The 20,982-nt window shown below is 48.6% G+C and overlaps 2 protein-coding genes across 2 annotated transcripts in view; both read right to left on the bottom strand.

Annotated features, from left to right (window-relative positions):
- Positions 1–20,982, bottom strand: part of KAZN (kazrin, periplakin interacting protein) — a 218,301-nt gene that overhangs the window by 84,485 nt on the left and 112,834 nt on the right. The window contains exon 3 of the mRNA XM_057424203.1: positions 1,970–2,147. Within this exon, the coding sequence (XP_057280186.1) occupies positions 1,970–2,147 (178 nt within the window). The remainder of the gene's footprint in view (positions 1–1,969; positions 2,148–20,982) is intronic.
- The window catches only part of FHAD1 (forkhead associated phosphopeptide binding domain 1), a 146,571-nt gene that overhangs the window by 124,307 nt on the left and 1,282 nt on the right, over positions 1–20,982 (bottom strand). The window lies entirely within an intron of this gene.

The raw sequence follows: 20,982 nt of genomic DNA, 5'->3' as shown, positions 1-20,982 counted from the left end.
GCAATTGTAGTTATTAAGGAGAAACACACACTTCTATGGCACCATTACCACATACCAACTGTTTTCCAGCATGGCAAGAGTAAAGGAACTCCAAAGAGGAGTTTTTCCATTGCTCAACAGAATAGACAACCTCTGAGGAAAACCCTGACCCTGGAGAACCACACACACACATCCCTCTTCACCCAGGGACATGCAGGAACAAAGGCACTGCCCCCTGCAAAAACATGTGTCCCTCCACAAGTTCTAGGGAGAGGAAACAAAACAACCCAAAACACAAGGCAGACACTGAAATAGGTGTGTGCACGAGAAGCCAAAGGATTCCACCTGCTTTTCTAGCTGCAAGGCTACATTTCCACAGTCACAATGATGCCCTCCACAGCGCATTCCCAGCCGCATTCCTGATCCAGGAAAGGAAGGCATCATCCTGCTGCCCTTTCAGCAGATTCTTGTAACAGAAAAGCATCTCAGCAGCCTGGATGCAGCACATGGAATGGTGCAGTTCTCATTATACCAACAAGCACTATGCGTATCAGCTCTGAACATACCTGACCGCACACGTAACTGCGCTCCCCGCATACCTGCGGTGACCAGGAAGCTCTGCTGGGTCCGGCTGCTGCTGCCCAACAAACCCACCTGATGACTGATTAACTTTGTTTAAGGAGTGGAATTCACACACCACACCCCTGCTGCCAAACCAGCTACGTACAACAAGCTGATGGAACAAATCCACACATTAAACCCTCTAAATCCATTTGCATTAATGTCACACCACCACCACACCGGTGGTGGGCTGAAGGGAGCACGGATGCCCACCATTACCTTTAAAATCCTACAGCTTAATGGAAATGCAACTCATATAACGCCTATATAACCCAAATAACCATACCAAGAGATGCCTGCAGTAAATAAGTAGCAAGTAAGTAACAGCTACTGATGTTTTTATCACCCAGGTATAAATCCAGTTCAGTTACCAGGAACTGGGAAGGCTGGCACTATTTTAGCCCTGACACCAAGGCTGCTCCAGGGTGAACTGTCAGGCAAACCTGCAATTATTCGGTAACAATACATACATATATTTGTATTTCCACGCCTCTGAAGTAGCAGTGATGGCAGCACTACTTTGATTAGCAGGAAACGCGAATTTCAGCCAGGCGAGAGCCAAACCCCGCCGAAAGCACTGCAGAAGCGACTCGGACCCCGTTCGCTAACCTTCACTCAAAGCCAAGAGCACAAATCGCTCCCCCTGCACCCCGTTTTTCCTGCTCAGCTTCCGCTGCTCCAGCTCCGAGACCTGGGCATAACTTTTTTTTTTTTTTTTTTGGGGGGGGGGGGGGGTGTCTGTTCAAGGGCAGAAGAGAGGTGTGTGCATTGCACACGGGCTGTGCAAGCCCCACGCCGGGTTAAAGCCGCGCCGTGGCTCGGCTCCGTGCAGCCAGCACCGAGCTCCGCTCCTCCGGGGTTGGCCGGAGCCCCGGCCCCCGGCTCTCGCCTCCGCCCCGACCGGCGATGGGACGTGCCGGGCCCCGGGGGCAGCCCCGGGCCGGCGGCAGCGGGGAGCGGCGGGGCCGGAGCGCGGCTGTAACATGGCTGCTTCCCGACCGAATTACGAAACCGGTTGTGGGAGCGGGGTACCGGGGAGCCGGCGTGCGGGGCCGCGGCAGGGGTCGAGCACCGCGCTGGGGATGGAGGGGGGGTGAGGAGGGGGGGTAAGGGGGGTGTCTCCATCTGGGGGGGGGGGCGCGCGCTGGAGCTTTAAGAGGCGGAAGAAGCTGCATGGAATTCGCAGCGTGCTCAAAACCTGAGCGGAATGAATCCACCACCGGCGGATGGAGCCGGGGCTCGACGGGACGCCCCGGGCACCCCGAACCCCCAAACAGATAACGAAACCCAGCCGCGAACGGACGCAGTTCCCCAGCGGTGGCCGCGGAAAGAGACACCCCCCCCCCCCTTCGCCCCCCATTGCCCTCACCTTGCGCGCTGTGGGGGCCGTGCTCCATGGCCGGGTCGCTGCCCAGCTCGGCCAGGCGGCGGCCGGTGGCGGCCAGCTCAGCGCGCAGCGCCGTCACCTCCTGCCCCGCCGCCTGCAGCGCCCCGTCGATGCGCAGCGCCAGCTGCTTGTTGTCGTCCATCATGTGCAGGATTTTGGCCTGGGGGAGGGAGGAAGAGGAGGAGAGAGGTGAGAGAGAGGGAGGGGGGCGGGAAGGGGCTGCCGGAGGGGGAGCGGTGGGAGGGGGGAGTGGGCAGGGAGGAGGGGCGGGGCTGTGGGGATAGGGGAGGGGGCTGTGCCGGAGGGGGGGAGCGAGGGGAGGGGGCTTTGGGGGGGTGAGAGCAGTGCAAGGGAGGGGGCAAAGATGGGGGGGGGGGGAAGGAAGGGAGAGGGCTGTGCGAGGGGGGGCATGCAAAGTGGGGGAACGAGGGGGGAGAAGCGAGGGGAGGGGGCCGTGCAAGGCGGGGGGGGGTCTGTGTGACGGGTGCGTAAAGGGGAGGGAGCTGTGCAAAAGAGGAGTGCAACGGGGGCTGTGCATGTAAGGGGCAATGGGGAGGGGGGCTGCGCCAGGGGGGTGCTGTGAGAGGGGGATACAAAGAGGAGGGGTGCTGGGCAAAGGGGGTGCACCCCCTACCTGTAGCCCCCCGCCCCCCAGCTGCTCCTTCCTGCCAGGGGTTGGGGGGAGCCCTGTGACAGCGCTGCATTTATAGCAAGCCCCTTCAGTTCCCCCCCTCGGGAAGTTTTGGGGCACTGCGGTGAGTGCTGCAGTGCCCGCAGCCCATGTGCTGAAACGGCTGCTCAGCCCAGTGCCTTTCTGGTAATTGGGTTCAGGTTCACCCCGAAAGGTGCATCCCCAACAGCAGGTGGAGGTGAAACGGGCTCCAGAACTCCCCCTGGAAGGGCTGGGTTGGGGGGGGAAGAGCAACCTGTGTGCTGTCAGTGCGATAATGCGAGAGCCCTTACGCTGACGGTTCATGTGGCACGAACCCAGGGTGAAAAATGGAGAATGATTTGGTATCATCGCTGGCGACTGCTAGAGGGAGCGCTGATGTTTCCCTATCAATGCCTCCGAGAGATCCACTTGCGTGTTTGCCAGGGCCTGGGCTGCAGCGAGCCCGCAGAGCTGCATCCTGAGCATCCTCAGCAAGGCAGCGGTGCGGGCAGGCTCCGTCCCCGCCGCAGTGAATCCGTGCTGCTCTGCAAACCTGCACGGCTGCACCATCCCCGCTTCTGAAAGCCACAGGCAGCAGCACTGAGTGGCTTTGCCTGAGCCATGTGCGCCTCCGAAAGTTCATGAAGGGGTTTAGGAACTGGGTGGGTTTAGGAACAGTGTGGGCCCTGCAGAATGTCAGTGGGTGCGGGAAGCAGAGCCGGTGAGGAAGGGCTCCTATCGAGGGAAAAGCCAGAGAACACCACAGTCCTTAAGGAAAGGGAGGGAAACAGTCCTGCCCGTGTTGTAAACCCTTCAGTTTTTGCCTAGGCTCAGGCTTTTGGCTGAACCCACTGAGAATTTGGGGCAGTTCCTTGAACCTGAAGGATGCCCTTCTGCACCACTGCAGGTAATGCAGAGACCTTAGCCAAAATGCAGTAAAAAACATAGAAAAGGGTTCCTCAGTGAGCTGCAAAGAGAGTAACACTGGGAGAGGCTTAAGATGGGATAAAGCAGCAGCATGTCACTGTCCTACAGGGACAGTCCCCAGGGAGTGCTGGGATGTGGCTCTGCAGAAACAGAGGGGTTTGGCTTGAGTGTCCCCAGGCAGCTTTTAGGAACAGATATCAGGTAAATCTATCATGTCGGCTGAAAAACCACACTCACATCATCCCGGGTCCCCCGAAACCCCAGACCTGATCTGGATCGTGCTTACAGGCAGCTCTCCAAGAGTGAAAAGGACCAAGTCCTTGTCAAGCAGCATCTAGACCTTGTAATCTGTAACAGGATTTTGCAAACCGAAGATAATCCAGTATTTAGATACATGGTATGGTGGATTTTGAAGGGAAAGTTATTTTTCTCTGAGAGTTTCCAGCAGTGTCTGCAATCCAAGCACTAGTGCTGGGCAAGGGCACTTGAAATACCAGTGGGAAGGTCTGTTTTCCTTAATGAATTCCCAACGGGTGGACAAACAACCCTCAAGGAGAATTTGAGATTCTTTCTTCATCATCTATGCAGGCATCCCTGAATGAGATAAAGTCCTTTAAGTGTATATAGAAACTGAATTCTAATCAAATAAATGCCCTGTTTCATGCCTTATTTGCATGAGTATTTGCTGCAAACTGTGCTTGCAAATGAGAGAATTATGGATGTAACCAGATAACCTGAATGTGCAACTGCAGTAGCATATATGCAAAACTTTGTCATTGCACTTGTAAGCTTCAGCAAAAGAAACTCAGATTTAAAGTTCTGGCACATTATTTTTATCATAAAAAATCAGGTAAAAGCTGATTTGAGCCATCCAAGAACACATTCAGCTGCTGAAGCAACGTCCAAACTGTGCTTCTAAATCTAACCTTAATAATAAACCAGTTGCGTTGCTATACTGGCAGTGCTGGAAACTTTAATTTACCAATGCAAGAGAATTTCTGCATTAGCAAGTGTGCTATTTTAAAAAAACATTGCTTACAGTTGGCCGTGGACTCATCCATAAATTAATAACCTGCTATAAAAAATCTGCTTATTACTTCAAGTCCATTTATAGAATCATAGAATGATTTGGGTCAGAAGGGACCTTCAAGCTCCTCCAGCTCCACCCCCTGCCACGGGCAGGGACCCCTTCCACTAGAGCAGCTTGCTCCAAGCCCCTGTGTCCAACCTGGCCTTGAACACTGCCAGGGATGGGGCAGCCACAGCTTCTCTGGGCACCCTGTGCCAGCGCCTCAGCACCCTCACAGGGAAGAGCTTCTGCCTTATCTCCAACCTGAACTTCCCCTGTTTCAGTCTGAACCCATCACCCCTTGTCCTATCACTCCAGTCCCTGATGAAGAGTCCCTCTCCAGCATCCTTGTAGCCCCCTTCAGACACTGGAAGCTGCTCTGAGGTCTCCACGCAGCTTCTCTTCTTCAGGCTGAACAGCCCCAGTGTTCCCAGCCTGTCTCCATACAGGAGGTGCTCCAAGCCCTGATCATCCTCGTGGCCTCCTCCAGACTTGCTCCAACAGCTCCCTGTCCTGATGCTGAGGACACCAGAACTGCACACAGTGCTGCAAGTGGGGTCCCATGAGAGCAGAGGAGCAGAATCCCCTCCCTGAGCTGCTGCTCTCACTCCAGGGGTGCAGCCCAGCACACACTGAACCTTGGTCATGTTCATTTTCTCTTTTGATATTCCCCTGAATATACCTCGGAAGGTTTTCTCCCCTTCCCCAAACCTCCCCCAACCCTCACTGAGGATCAGTTGGGTCCATTTAAAACTGATTCTGATCTTTCAAAGCAGGATTTGATTTCTCCAAGCTTCCACCTGGAAGGAGCATCAGCATCCTGAGGTATCAGCTGCCAGAACTCAAGGTGGGTAGAAAATTAGGGGTACAGGCACAAGCATGGGTCAGCAAAGGTGTTCCCAGGGAGCTCTACTAGAAATAATGCCTTCAAGAAGGATTAAAACATTAAAAATATCACCAAGGTGTGCATTCAAAGTACCTGAGGGTTATTTTGGGTTGTGCTGATTCTTACTCCTTTGCTGACATCCTCAAAGTTGCGATGAAATGAAGCATTAGGAAATGAATTGGGCCTTGTTCCCTTTCTCCTGTTAGTTTTTAATTAACAAAAAAAAATTAAATTAAAAGCTAATTAAATGGCCAAAATTAGAAACCTGTTATTTCCCAAAATCATTTTGCCTTTTCTTTTTTTCTTTTTTTTTTTTTCCTTATTTCCAGTTTTTCCCAGGCAGCAAGTCCATGTCCCTGCAGGATGGGAGTCTCTGCCCATGCAGATGAGGCACAGCGAGGTCAGGAGTATTTCCTAAGGACACACAGGAAACCCAAGTCAATAAATCTCAAATCTCCATTCAGCTCTAGCTTCTTTTCAGGTGGAGCAAGGGGGTAGCCTTGAAAACCTGGAAACATCCCTCAGTTTTGGGCAATATGTTCCAGTAGCAGCATCACACCCAGGCAGGGTGTTCCACAGGAGCATATAGATGGCGTAAACACGGATGGAGATTTGAGATTACTACCCATCATCTTCACTCATTTCAACCTAACCAGTGCAGTAAAGGGAATGTGAGAAGGTTTAGGAGATGAAAAAGGGCTGAGTAGCACACGAGTACCGTTCAAGCCTTCCAAACACTAATTTGCTATTCAGATTACCACTTCTTATGGTTTAAGGTGTACAATATGCAAAGGAACCAGTTTAACTAAATGGGGAAAGCCTTGTGTGTTAAGGTTGAACGCAATCTAATATAGCCCTTTGACTCGATTCGATTAAATCCTTTCTTTTCCAATTAAATAATCAGCCTGAATTTAATAAAACTGAATTCCAATGTGTCATCCTGCAGACTGATGACCTCTGGGATGCTGCAGGCTTATGTAAATTCTGTTGATAGTTTTTTATCTGCTTGTGCTCACTTCCTCCCCCAAAAATTGCCTTCTGTCTGTATATTTACATTAATTCCTCATCTGCTCCATGTATCTCTGTTTGCAGTAACAATTCCAGTTGAAAGGGCTGTGGGTATCAACAGCTTCCTTCAGCACAGCCTTTAAAATGGACCTTCTGTGATGGGATAAAACATTGCCAAAGGCAGGGTTTTTCCTCTGTGCCTCTGTTTTGTTACACCCTGGCACATCGAAGTGCAAACAGCAGCAGTTTGGCACCTTCCAAATGTCGCCAGAGACATCTGTGAGGCCATTCATCAGCAAAGAAAAGCTCACCAAGAAAATCCAGCCCAAGCGACCAGCAAACTTCAGTGGCAAAAAACACAGCGTGCCCTGGGTTCAGTGTCTCCTGTAGCACATCTCCACTGAGTAATTCCATCAAAGTCACAATAGCTGCTCATGTGTACAGTTTTCTTTTTCCCCCTCTTCAAAGGTCACATTTTTGGGTATTTATAACTGCATTTGACTCCTCACTTCTCTCTCTTAACACTGGAAGAGACACTGGCACAGGGTGCTCAGAGAAGCTGTGGCTGCCCCATCCCTGGCAGTGTTCAAGACTAGGTTGGATGGGGCTTGGGGCAACCTGCTCTAGTGGAAGGTGTCCCTTCCCATGGCAGGGGTTGGAACCGGATGAGCTTTAAGGTCCTTTCCAACCCAAACCATTCTGGGATTCTACGATTAAAACTTGGAACACCAACTGTTTTCTTCCCCTGCTGGAGTATATAGCAGCATCTTGGGCAAGTCCAGAGGAGGCCACGAGGATGATCAGGGGCTGGAGCACTGCCTGTATGAAGACAGGCTGAGAACATTGGGGCTGTTCAGCCTGGAGAAGAGAAGCTGTGTGGAGACCTCAGAGCAGCTTCCAGTGTCTGAAGGGGGCTGCAAGGATGCTGGAGAGGGACTCTTCATTAGGGACTGTAGCAATAGGATAAGGGGTGATGGGTTCAAACTGAAACAGGGAAGTTCAGGTTGGAGATAAGGCAGAAGCTCTTCCCTGTGAGGGTGCTGAGGCGCTGGCACAGGGTGCCCAGAGAAGCTGTGGCTGCCCCATCCCTGGCAGTGTTCAAGGCCAGGTTGGACACAGGGGCTTGGAGCAAGCTGCTCTAGTGGAAGGGGTCCCTGCCCGTGGCAGGGGTTGGAGCTGGAGGAGCTTAAAGTCCTTTCTTTCCAACCCAAACTATTCTATGTTTCTATGATGTGTTAGTGCTGCGCAGTAGCTGAAATGCTGCTGCTTTAGTCTGTAAGTTATTAAACCAGGATTAAAGAGAGCTAATGATGGAGAGGTTAAAAATGTAGCTGAACAGTCCGGTTTTCCCTGCAATGCTGCAGTGCTACATTTCCCCATCTCCATTTCTGCACTGGTGAAAGGGTCCCCGTGACCTTCCTGTGCTGCACGTCCCCCAGGACTGTGAAAACAAACCCATTAATGTTTATAAAGTGTCTCAGACTGGGGGAATTACATCACTGCAGTGAGATACAAGCTGAATGGATCAAAACAAACCCCCGAACCAGCCCCTCAGCTTAGGCACGTTTCAGTTACCTGGCGCAAGCCCTAAGGAATCCCGCTGAGATGGAATAATTGAGGGAAAAATGTGATCCCAGAGATTTTTCTCCTGTAAAGCCGTTCTCCGTTAATAGGAAGCAGATTTCTAGACCCCTTGCAAACAAATGACTTCCCCAGCATATTTTACAGCTGAGTGCATCTATGGCACCAGTCTTTCTACACGGCCCTATTAAAGCCAACATTTGTTTAATGAATTACAGCATTCCAATGAATCTGTATATGTTCTGCTTGTATTTAAATGTTTACAGGGAAGAGGTCAGCAGACAGCTTTTCACAAGCAGGTACTAGTGTCAGTGATGAGCTTCTGCTGCAAGGTACCCCGAAGTTTGAACATCTCTTGGTTTCTGCCTTTGTGACTATTGAGGGAAGTTCACTGCTGTTTAGTTTGATAAAACTGTAAATGCAGTTACCCAGGAGCTTCAGGATCTCTGCTTAACATAAAACTGTTCAGATTTAATGAAAATTCAGGATGGTTTCTCCCCATTAATGAATCACAGAATCCCAGACTGGTTTGGGTTGGAAGGGACCCTAAATCTCATCCAGCTCCAAACCCCTGCCACAAGCAGGGACACCTTCCACTAGAGCAGCTTGCTCCAAGCTCCATCCAACCTGGCCTTGGTGACGAACCACATCTATCACCTGAGAGACAGAAACCATCACACAGCTCCCACCTGGCTGGGGTTGGTCTGTGCAACTGACCACACAATCAAACTGCTCACACAATCAAACACTGCTGACCTGCGGCAGCCTTTTCCAAGATGACTTCATCTTCATCTCACTATACAGACCTCAACAAAAATCTAACACTGCTCCACCCTCCTATTTTAACATATCCCTCACTACAAACTACGCATGAAGTGCTTCTTTTCACGGCATATAGAACAATGACCATGGTGCTGTGATAACCTAGCATTCTTGCAGAGATACCTCTGATTTGTGGTGCTCTCCAGGCTGGCTCACCCCACCCCGGAGCAGGTCTGCTGGGTTGTTCCTCCATAGGTGCTGTAGGTCTCGCTAAGAGAAGGGGTGAGCCCCAAAGGTGCATCCACGTGAGCAGAGCTTCCCGGTTATACTTTGATGCAGAAACTCTTTTCATTGCAGTTTGGGCTAAAATATCCATAAGGACATTATTTTTTTTAGCATTGACCAAGTGCAAGGGCCACTTGATCTGAAGCGGACCACAGCTATGAAGGATGAAAAAGGATGCAGAAGGTTGCCCCGATGTCTGGCACTGGCCCCTCCAAGTGGTTTCAGTGCTGAGCTGCCTGGGTGCTTGGAGCTAGCTCAGCAAAGTACAGGACCTCTGGCCATGGTGAGTAGGTGGAACACCAGCAAGTCATGGAGACCCACAAGTGCAGCCAGGAATTACAAAGGAGCTCAGTAGCATGCAGTAAGAATCATAGAAATATAGAATCATAGAATAGTTAGGGTTGGAAAGGACTTTAAGATCATCAAGTTCCAAACCCCCTGCCATGGGCAGGGACACCTCACGCTAAATCATATCACCCAAGGCCTCATCCAACCTGGCCTTGAAAACTGCCAGGGATGGAGCATTCACAGCTTCCTTGGGCAACCCATTCCAGTGCCTCACCACCCTAACAGGAAAGAATTTCCTCCTTATATCCAATCTAAACTTCCCCTGTTTAAGTTTGAACCCATTACCCCTTGTCCTGTCACTACAGTCCTTAATGAAGAGTCCCTCCCCAACATCCCTATAGGCCCCCTTCAGATACTGGAAGGCTGCTATGAGGTCTCCTCACAGCCTTTTCCTCTCCAGGCTGAACAGCCCCAACTTTCTCAGCCTGTCTTCATACAGGAGGTGCTCCAGTCCCTGATCATCCTCGTGGCCTCCTCTGGACTTGTTCCAACAGTTCCATGTCCTTTATATATTGAGGACACCAGAACTGCACACAATACTCCAGGTGAGGTCTCACAAGAGCAGAGTAGAGGGGCAAGGCACTAGCAGGAGCAAAAAGAGTGAGTGTGGACCCAAACATGCACACTTGTGCTTGGCAAGCAGTGAAATCTGCAAGCCAGTTCTTTAAAACTGCTTGGATTTCACTAATAACTTTTCATACAGAAACAGAGAAATAGGGAGCAAAAGAGAAAGGACTTCAGGCAAAGCCTGTGTGAAGTTCCATTTCCCCACCCTATCCCTCAGGAAGACTGAATTCAGGTTCTTGCAGAACTGCAGGGGTGATTTGGGAGATCAGGTCCCACTGACTTACTGCAAGACATTATCTGTCCTCTTTGGGAAGAGAGGAATGGGAAGGCTGCAGAGACATTTGCTCTGTGGACCCAATTTACCTGCTGTTCAGACACTGTTAGAAGGATCATATAAAACTGAAATGAATAGTGAGATCCTGAAGCACTTCGATAGCAGGATAATAGCTGCCATGAAATCAATCGGCAGGCAAATATATACTTAAATTAGGTGTTAGTGGGACAGATGCAGGAAAGGTGATTATGGGTTGCCTCCGTGCTTCCTTTGGCAGCGATGATGACACACCAGGGTGGGTCAATGTACCCTATCATTAATACAGCATCAGTGTTCATCTGGCAGCTTCTTTGTCCTGTGAAGTCAATTCCTATGAAAATTTGACATTAGCAAGAGGCATGGTGAAATTCAGATGCCTTTGAATTTTCATAACCCTCTAGATGCTTTAGCCCAGGAGATCATAGGCAAAACCACTGCCTATATTGGGCAGGAGGCAGGAACAAACATTTGGAAGCATCCATTTGAGCAGCAGCCATAAATACCATCAGGAAAACAGTGGGAGAACAGCCCTTTCTTCCCTCCCCAGCAAACAGAACAAGAACCAGGGTCTGCAGGGCAGAGCACATGGGAAGAGTCAGAGCATCCTGGAAAAGGACGATGCTACAGAGAAATGTAATTTTTTACTATACTATTTGAGAAGCAAGTAAAAGATAAGCTCTCAAGTGTGGTTTAGGGCTCTAGAATAATCCTAAGATTAATGCGGAAATGGAGAGCTCCACCGAGTAAAGGAGAAGGGTTTTAGGATGCGCAGCGCAGCTTCCCCCGTTGCCAATTGCCACCCAGGGTACCCATTAACATCCACAGAACTCCCACCAGTGCTTCAGGGACTGTACAGCACAATCTAGACAAGAGTGAAACTTCATTTACTCTTACAAGGCTACCCAAGGCAAAGCAGCTTTCCTTTTCATTTCAAGCTCTGGTGTGTCAACATCCTTCCTTGTTTTGTCAGCAGCACAGACACCAGGGGCACACCAGGTTTGGGGATGGCCCCGCTGGCAAACCAGCTTTTGTAACAAAAGGCTGTGGCTGGGGACTATAGAACAATAAAAGTAGTTTTATTTCTTCTTCTTTTCTCTTGTTTTTATTTTTGAGATGGCACCAGCAGGGTGGACTAACCCTGTGCTGCGCAAGGTTACAAATGGACAATTACATTCCCTACTAAAATATGAAAGCTCTAAGAATATACATAGTTTCGGCATTGAGAAGGCAGCTGGAAAACTGGAGCAATGTTCATATAGATACACAGGACATGATTTATGCTCATGTTTTAAGTCTTCAGTAAACATTCATTGATTCTATGCATTTGGGGCATGGAGTGTACTGGTGGCCATCTCCTTAAGTGTTCATAAGGCAGGTGGGTTGGAGACTGGGGGAGAGAACATTTTTTCAGGATTGAAATCCCTTTACATCAGATAATCCACAAGGACCTCATTTCTTCAGTTAGGTAGGAAAATGCTGCAGACCTCTTTTCAATGGATAGCTCAAACTGTGTGTGAAGGGGTGCTGTGACCCAGCAGGAAAGGGCACCTACTGCATCCTACAGAACCCAGCAACCCTTTCCAGCTGAATGAGGAACAGCTCCTTCATCTCTTGCCTAAAGAACTGTAGAGTTACTGGTACTCTCACACAGAGCCACTCTTGGGGGGAGCACGAATCCTCTTGTGATAGCAGTTTTTGTAGTGCTCCCACATGAATGAGGAGAGATGAGGGTTAAAAAGCAGGGAATGCAAAGCTGGAACATGGGGGAACAACTGCTTGACTCCAAACGGCTCAGCGTATTTCCTACTTTAGTGCAGAAAATGGTAACAAACCCCCTCATTTTTAGGTATTGCCCCAGCACACACTTTGCCTAAACAGGAGTTATTAATGAAATCTGCTGGAGGTTGATTTACCCTAAGGCAACCCCCAGCCATGGAAGGGCAGGGGACATGCTGCTTCTAATAAAGTCCATTCAACTTCTGACATAGATTACTTAAAGCAAAAAGCAGCAACCAAGCCCCGACCACACAAGTGTGATAAAGTATCTCAGTATAAAATCAATACCAAGGCGATTAGCAGCTTTGAAAAATTCTGGCTCTAAGTCATCCCATGGCAGAGATCAAATGGAGGTGCTGTCAACTCACTTGGGCGGTTTACTTTGCTTCTGATATATGACAGTTAAAATCATCTAAAATGATTCCCATTATTCCTGCATTTTCTCCTTTTTCCTTTGGGGAGCCCCTGTTCGAGCCACCACCCAGGCAGCAGCACCACCTCCCTCTGAGCACTCCTCATCCTCAGGATGGCCCATGGTTGGGAAGCAATCCCCAAGCTCTCAAAGGCTTTCTTATCAGTTCTTATACTCCAGTGGAAAACTGGAGATGAGGCTGAGCAGTCAAAGCCGTTCCCCTTGGCCTGTCCCTACATCCCTTGTCCCAAGCCCCTCTCCAGCTTTCCTGCAGCCCCTTCAGGCACTGGAGCTGCTCTCAGGTCTCCCCTTCAGGAGCCTTCTCTTCTCCAGGCTGCCCCAGCCCAGCTCTCTCAGCCTGGCTCCAGAGCAGAGCTGCTCCAGCCCTCACAGCATCTCCATGGCCTCCTCTGGCCTCGCTCCAGCAGCTCCACGTCCCTCTTGTGCTGCTGCCCCAGAGCTGGATCAGGGCTGCAGGGGGGGGTCTCCCCAGAGCAAGATTGAGGAAGAGAATCCCCTCCCGTGACCTGCTGCTCAAGCTCCTTTGAAAGCCTTTGACAAGAGCCAAATCACTGAGCTGGCAGGATTGTTGGCAGAGGGATTTTAAGGTGGTTATACATATAAAACCTATCGATGGCAATTAAACAGAGCAGGATAACTGCCAAGCTCCTGTGTTTGCTCACTGTCAGTAGGTTTTATGGATACAGAGATACATATCTACAAAGACATTCAAGTGCAGTTAATTTTTCCAATACCCACATTCTGTGGCTCGTATGAGGGCAATATGTTTATCCTACAAAGTCAGTGACTTCATAACACACTACTTGGCTCTAGGGCAGGTTTTTGATTAACTTCCTTCTAGTACATATAGAAAAATGAAAACTCTCTCCATCAAAAGCCCAGGATGAAGTTTTGTCAGGCACCAAGTGCAGTTTGTCATCCTGCCAGGGGCGAAACATGAGCTTGGGAAAATCTGGGACCTCAAACCTGATGGAGATGGTGGGAGCTGAGGTGTAGGAAATACACCTCAGACTATCAGAGCTCACTCTGTCACAATGCAAAGATGAAGGGAAAAGGAAAGTTAAAGCATAGTACCTTTTGTAACACCCACATTTCTGTTCCTAGACTCTATGCTAGGATGGTGCTGTTGGAGCAAGTCCAGAGGAGGCCACGAGGATGCTCAGGGGCTGGAGCACCTCCTGTATGGAGACAGGCTGAGAACACTGGGGCTGTTCAGACTGGAAAAGCTGCATGGAGACCTCAGAGCAGCTTCCAGTGTCTGAAGGGGGCTACAGGGATGCTGGAGAGGGACTCTTCATCAGGGACTGTAGTGTTAGGACTAGGGGGAACGGGTGGATCATGGCAGGGGGCTGGAACTGGATGATCTTTATGGTCCCTTCCAACCCAAAACATTCTGTGATTCTATGATTCCATGTTAGGCCTGACCAGCAGAGAGAGGGGGGTGATGCTCCATCCCTCAAACCCCTCACTATCCAAAGGGTCCAGAACAAGAAGGAGAAGCATCTTAGGACTATTTGGCTGATTTTCTTGCCTCCTGATGACACCCCATTAAAAGTAACGGTTCATAATCTGCACCAGCCCAGCTCGCCTCAAGATACAGATCTGCCTCATTTGCAGTTACATAATTAGCAATTACCCTAATTCCATTTACATTAAATTCCAGGTTTTTTTTAAATAAATGTTATCTTCCCTGATGGAAAAAAAAAAGAAATAATAAAGCGACCTGGGTCTACTCCAGACTCCAGAAAGCAGCAGCATCATTATCCCCTCCTCAGATATAGTGTCTAGACACTTTCAATGAAAATATTCATTATTGCTCATTTGCATCTCTTTCAAGTCTAGGATGGAAATCAAATGAAGATGTCAAAACAACTCTACCTCTGCCTGAGGCAAAGAGGAGACACAGTGACCCCAAAGTCCTTCCAAACGTGAGCTTAGCTTGTGAGAAGAGGGAGCATCTCCAGCATCCTAAGAAGTGAGGGCAGTGCTAGATGGAAGCTAAGCGAAGAGAATCAGAGGGTATGAGAATATAGATCTGAAATCTGCTTCTTTAAAAAGGGGAAAGGAGCAGGAGCTCGGCAGCAAACCACCAAAACAGCACCAAACCCCTGCTCAGATGGCTTTATAACCCTGCATTATAACAGGCTTAAAATGCAGGGTTATACAGGAGTTAGGGCATAAAGGATGACTTGGGGCATAAATGAGTTAGGGAATTGGCTTTGACTCCCCTCTGCATTTCAACACTAGGAGAGGCTTTTATGTCCCTTAGTCTTACTGGAAAAACCTCAGCCTCCCATTACAAGATGTGATGAAATACAGCTGTTAATCAGGATGGTGATAACTCATGTGGGTTCAGAAGAGACTTTTCCTGAAGATAAAGTACATTTTAAATATACTCCTTATTTGCTAGTAACAACATTTTCCATTAGCACAAGGGAATACGTATTACACCTCAAGCACATGCTTCACTGAGCTTGGGCAATAAAGATAAAACAACCTTTTTCCAGGAAATAAGGATGAATAGTTAAAAAACATAAAAAAGTTTGGGGAATATCCCTTTGAACTCCAAAGCAAATTTGCCCTTGTCATATTTGCATCTCTCTCATGCTCTTTTGCTGTGCAATGGAGTTTTATTAGCAGGAGCATTCATAGAAAGTGAATTTGAAGCCTGAATACCCATGGGAAATGAATTTTAAATCCACTTGCTGTGTGCAGCCACCCAAGAAACTGGATCATAATTGTTTATTATACTTAAATATTTATATTGTTGAAGCACGTGTTAGGTAAAAAGCCCGATCTGCTCCTGTGTTGGGCAAACACTGTCCCGGGTTACAGGAATCACCCCCATTCCCAGCAAACACAGACGGGGATGTGTGACCAGTTCGACCAGGCTCGGTCACGTACCAGTGGTGAGATGGCAGGTGGCACGTTTCAACGTCAAGAACATGGGGTGGAAGGTGAAAGATCCAAATGTTCCTGCAGTTTTCCAAGACTGAGGAAGTTGCAGTGCATCCACTCAGTGGCACAGCTTCACACGGGGTACTTGAAATAGAGTCAGGGATTTAAAGTCCATCAGAAACATCCTCATAGAAGCTTTTTTACTGCCTGAAGTCCAATGGGACGGACTTCAGCTCCCACTTGGGAGCTCAGATTTCAGCTCTCGCAGCGCCTTTTTGTTTACAATGGTTTCCATTCCCCTCCTCTGCTCCCTGTTTACATCTATAAATGCTCCAGAAAGCGGCACACAATGGCTCTGCCTCCCCCAGCAGATTCCTGCTGGGACAGTGGCAGCTCTGGAGCAGGAATCACATCCCTGATCCCCAGAGCAGTTACCATCCCATCCCTCAAAGACAGCAGCAGGAGCTCACTGTGGAGGGCAGCACTGCTCCCAGGATCATCCTCCTGCTCCAAAGGTACCTTTAGGATTTGGGGGGAAGAGATGAGCAGCACTTTCTGCAATAGGGGATACCAATAGCACCCTATGAGTCATCTGTGCCCCACAGACCTCAGAGCAAGGGGCAGGCTGCCCCTGACTGAGCTAGCACCGACTGTGCACTGGACTTTGGAGAGGGTTTTCTTGCAAATACCAAGAGAAGTGTTTCCAGGGGCTGGAGGGAGGCAGAAGCTGGTTTCCACCCTGTTCTCCCAACCCAGGGCTGCAGTCATCTCCCGGCTACCTTCCACCCTCCTGAGCGCACACGGTGACGCAGGATGTGGCCGCTCAGGTCACTCAGCCGTGATGGGAACAGACTGAGGGGTGCCCTGACAACAGCCACGTCCCAGAGCTCCGGCCGTGTCCAGCATCCAGGAGCAGCTCCTGCAAACAGCACTGCTGCACTCCGGCCTTTGGAGGAAGGGCAGGGAGCGGGTCAAGACCAATCTTCACTGTGTTATTTTTCTCTATTGCTTCCTCGAATTCAACGAGGGAGTGGATTTTTTGTGATTATGGAGGGATAACTACAAGGTCAAATCCCTGCTGGAAGCGGGGCTGGGCCATACACATTACACCACATACCAGAGCACAGGCAAATTACCAACTATTAAGGGCTGATGAACAAAAAAACCCCATGAAATTGAAACTCAGGTTACGGCAATAAGGATGCAGAAGAGAGAAAATTGCATTAGGACATGCACTACGTTATAAATCCCACTTAAACTGCATCCACTGCTGGGAGGAGGGGACTCAGAGCCACCCCCTGGAGCAGTGTCAGGTCTCCATCAGCTTCCCTGGCCCTTACATACAACTGTGTCTTTTAATTATCACCCACCACAGTCAGATGAGGGCTGCCTGTGTCCATTTGCGTTTGCAACACACGGCAGGGCAACAGTTCCCTGCTGCTCTATAGCAGTAGCAGGTCTTATTGGCAATGTAATTATATGCCATCAATAATTATTAAAACTTAAATTACCCAAAGATGCTTGCAAGCGAAGCTGATACAGTATTTCATGGTATCTCCTTCCACCCCAGGCCACCGAGGTGATGCTGGTATCCAAGTGGAAAGCTGTAATTAGGCGAACATGAGAAGAGGAGGAATGTGATGAGGTAAACCAAGAGCAACCGTGCTGGGGACCCTGTTGCTTGAAGCTGCCACAGGAGGGGTCAGTGTCAGTGTCTGGGGGCACCCAGTGAAAATAAACTGTTTCTGAGTAAGCTCCAAGCTGGTTTTGAGCAACATTTGAGATGCAGCATGTTGGAAAGAGGAAGAGCAAGAAATCAGCACTGGGGAGGGGTATGATCTCGTGCAAATGGGGATAATGGCTCCATTGCTGGAGGGAGCATCCTCACAGTGGAAGCAAAAATGGGGACCCCCTCTGCCCAGAGAGCTCTGAGGCTAGGGGGGTACACACACAGCTCTGCAATACCCACATACCTCCATTTATAGCTTCTTTTATCAAACAAATAAATCATCATAGACTGGGTTGGAAAGGACCTTAAAGACCATCTAGTTCCACAGCCAGGTTCACCTTCCACTAGAGCAGGTTGTTCCAAGCCCCATCCAACCTGCCTTAATATATAAAAAAATATACTAATAAATACATATCTAATATAAATAATAATAATAGACATAACAACAAACAAAAACCACAAGGTAAATGCTACGAGCAGGGTCTATGCTGCCTAAGCCAGATATGGTGACATCCTCTTTTGCTTTGCACCACCATGGCAGAAGATGCAACACATCACAGGAGTGATGAAAATCCAAGTGCTAAATGGGCTCAAAACACCTTCTCCAGGATGTTATTCTCTTGGTTACAGAGGAATCCAAAGTTGTTATTTATGGCTTGAAGTGGTTAACTCTATGAAACTGGAGAATTCATGACACTGAACTTCAGAACGACGACAAAGGATTAAAGGCACCCCAAAGAATGTTTTCTTAATTGTAGCCGCCTGCTACATTAAAGCTGCTATAGGAAAATTCATTTACAATTGAGCTATTAAACTGCAAACCATTACCACTGCCTTTATGGCTTTATATTCCTCTAACAAATTTATTATGTAATTATTGTGTGCAACAGCATCGTTTCCAGCTAGTGGAGTTGAAATAAGGCACCCGTTCCCAAATCCCAACAACTCTGCGCTTCCAGATATTTCTGCAACAGAACAAAAACATTAGAGTGGAGTTTTCTGGGATTATGAGACATTTGAGTACTGAGCTGGAGTCTTGGCTTCATAGAATCATAGACTGGTTGGGGCTGGAAAAGACCTTAAGTTCCAACCCCCTGCCATGGGCAGGGACACCTGCCACTAGAGCAGGTTGCGCCAAGCCCTGTCCAACCTGGCCTTGAACACGGGCCAGGGATGGGGCATTTACCACTTCCTTGGGCAACCTGGATTTAGTTATGTTTAATAAATACCCAAATTCTGGGCATCAAAGGGGTTCAGACCCTGACAAGGTCCAACATCAGGGCTGTTTCATGGGTCTTTCTGAGCCGTAACAGGCAAAATTGGGTGATAAAAGTGGGATAGAAGAGCTCAGCTCTGACAACTGCCATTTATTGCTGCAGGAAATGCAATTCCTTTGCGACGTGCTCCAGCGGCTCTGTACAGCTGGGGCTTGGGGAGTTGGTGTTGTATCACCTGCCAGGGGGCTCAGCCAACCCCCAGCACCCACTGCTGACAAAATAAAGCATCACTCTTAGAAATTTAGAAGAAAAAGGCATTTTCTGCCTCATTTTCCACCTTTGCAAAATAAATCTGTAAATAAATAACCCCCACACAAACTCTGGCATCATAAAAACAACCTGCATAAAGGGGCATTAAGCAGGACACACATTTCCCGGGCAGAATGACTGGATTATTGTTGGGAGATGCAAATAAATTCACATCATGTGCCCTTTTCTTTTTTGCCTCCTTTTTTCTCTTTGTACCACCCTCATCAAAAGGAGGAGACAGTGTCAGGATCCGGCTCAGGAATCTCTTGAGCAGATTAAAGAGCTAATTTTGCTGGAACTGGGGAAGCTGCCTACTGTCCAGCCTGAATCCACCACGCTTTAAAAAACCACACTCAGTGCCTCACTGAAAACCTCCCTTCCCAGTCACCAGCGCCTGCATAGCCATGTCACGACCATGAAACCATCTCTTAGGAAGAAATTCCTTTATCTCACGGGGTTTTCTTCTATCCTGATCCACCAGCGGATGCTTCTCACACCCTTCACATCACCTGTGATCATACCCTGAGCTTACTGCAGGCACAGGCTTATAGAGATGCACTGAAAAGGTGCTTTGCTGGGCTGGCCTTTGGAGATTTAATACAAACTGAAAAGGAAAGGGAGGCAAATGAACAAAACCCCAGTTTTTCTCTAATTATCAGTATCCTTTATAATAACAATATTCTAATCATCATCATCCTTGCAGGTTTGATTTTTTGTTTTCGTAAAGGAGGCATTTTGGAGGTCCCAAGGGTTGGCAAATGCCACAAGAAGGCAAAGCAAACTGAGCAAGGTTTTCAGCCCGTCCAACCCCAGCGCTGCTGCAAGTTGGATGGGACATCAATGGGACAAATCCTCACAGCCTCATGAGTCTTAACAGCACAGTGAATCCATTTAGTGATGCAGGAGGCATCTCCCTCTGTCCGCACATGGTGAATCGCTCCTTAGAGGGGCTGAATGGCCCAAACCTCCCCCTCTGCACTCTCAATTCACGGCGCTGGAGCCACTGCTGCCGGTGCTAAACAAGGTCTGACTTTGTAGGATTATTTAATATTTATTCTAAGTGTTTGCTGTGGGTACAATGACATAAGCACCAAGGCCAAACCCAACATGGTTACACGAGCACAACACCCCCCAGTCCCCAGCTGTAACGGAATCCCTGCAATGAGCTGACAAACTGGGATAATTTATTCTGCTGAGCCCAGTGCCTGCCAACACGGCTCAGGCTGGCGTGGGACACACTTACTAGGAGCAGCCAGGCTGGGATTTGCAAAGAGGAGGAGGAGTCGCAGTGAATGAGATACCCGAATCTCGGCAGATTCAGTACGAACTGGTTATTCAGACAGGCCGGATTCTTTTCCTTCCTTGCTTTAGCTCAAGTACCACTAACTAGGATGGATTAACACCAAGAGGGAGGGGTTAAGTTAAAAAGGTTTTTTTTAGGTAAAATTAATGGGTGATAAAACAAGAAGAAAGATACAGAGGGAGAAAACACACTTCAATTTCCCATGGAGAAATAAACCTGATTTTTACATACCACAAATAAAAACCCCAAACCTTTCCTGCATGCTTTTCTCCATGTTGTCCCAAATTTTCCCTAATTAAAGTTAATTTGCTCAGCCCCTGGTACCTGTGCCACTGATTTGGGTAGTAAGTTTCTCTAAGCTTCAGCATCCTCCTGTGCTGGTTGGGTCAATGAGACCTGTGGTACCTGGGACTTCCTGGGTAGATAAAAGTTGACCCACCACCATCTTCAAAACAATCCTGGATCACCACAGGGATGGGAGCAGCCAGACTTCAAAGGGAGCCTGCCACCTAAGTGTCTGCTCTTTGCTTTCTCTTGTCTGTTTCTTTAAAATAGATCTTTACTATAACCAGGAGCAAGATTTCTATGGCAAGGAGCCATTGAAGAAAAAAGTAACCTGGATTTTACCATTCTTTTGATTGAGCAACTGATGTGCCCAGTGACTCACTCAATTTTACATCACTGTTTTCTGACGTGGGACTTCTCCATGGAAAAGCCCCCATCCAAATGCATTTTGCCAGGAGTTGCCAGTCACTGGAGAGGTAAGACCTTCACACATAGACCTGTGCCCACCACGGCAGGGGTTGGAACTGGGTGAGCTTTAAGGTCCCTTCCAACACAAACCAGGCTGGGATTCTAAACCAACCTCAATTGCTCACCAGTGCTTCAGGGTGAGTTGGGTTACAAAACATCTTTGCAAAAGCTGCAGAAAA

The sequence above is a fragment of the Pezoporus wallicus genome, unplaced genomic scaffold (assembly GCF_028554395.1).
Source record: "Pezoporus wallicus isolate ANWC-B61680 ecotype Strahan unplaced genomic scaffold, APGP_CSIRO_Pwel_v1 contig_11175, whole genome shotgun sequence".
Taxonomy (NCBI): domain Eukaryota; kingdom Metazoa; phylum Chordata; class Aves; order Psittaciformes; family Psittacidae; genus Pezoporus; species Pezoporus wallicus.
Note: the sequence above shows the minus strand (reverse complement) of the source record. Positions and strands in the feature narration are given on the sequence as shown.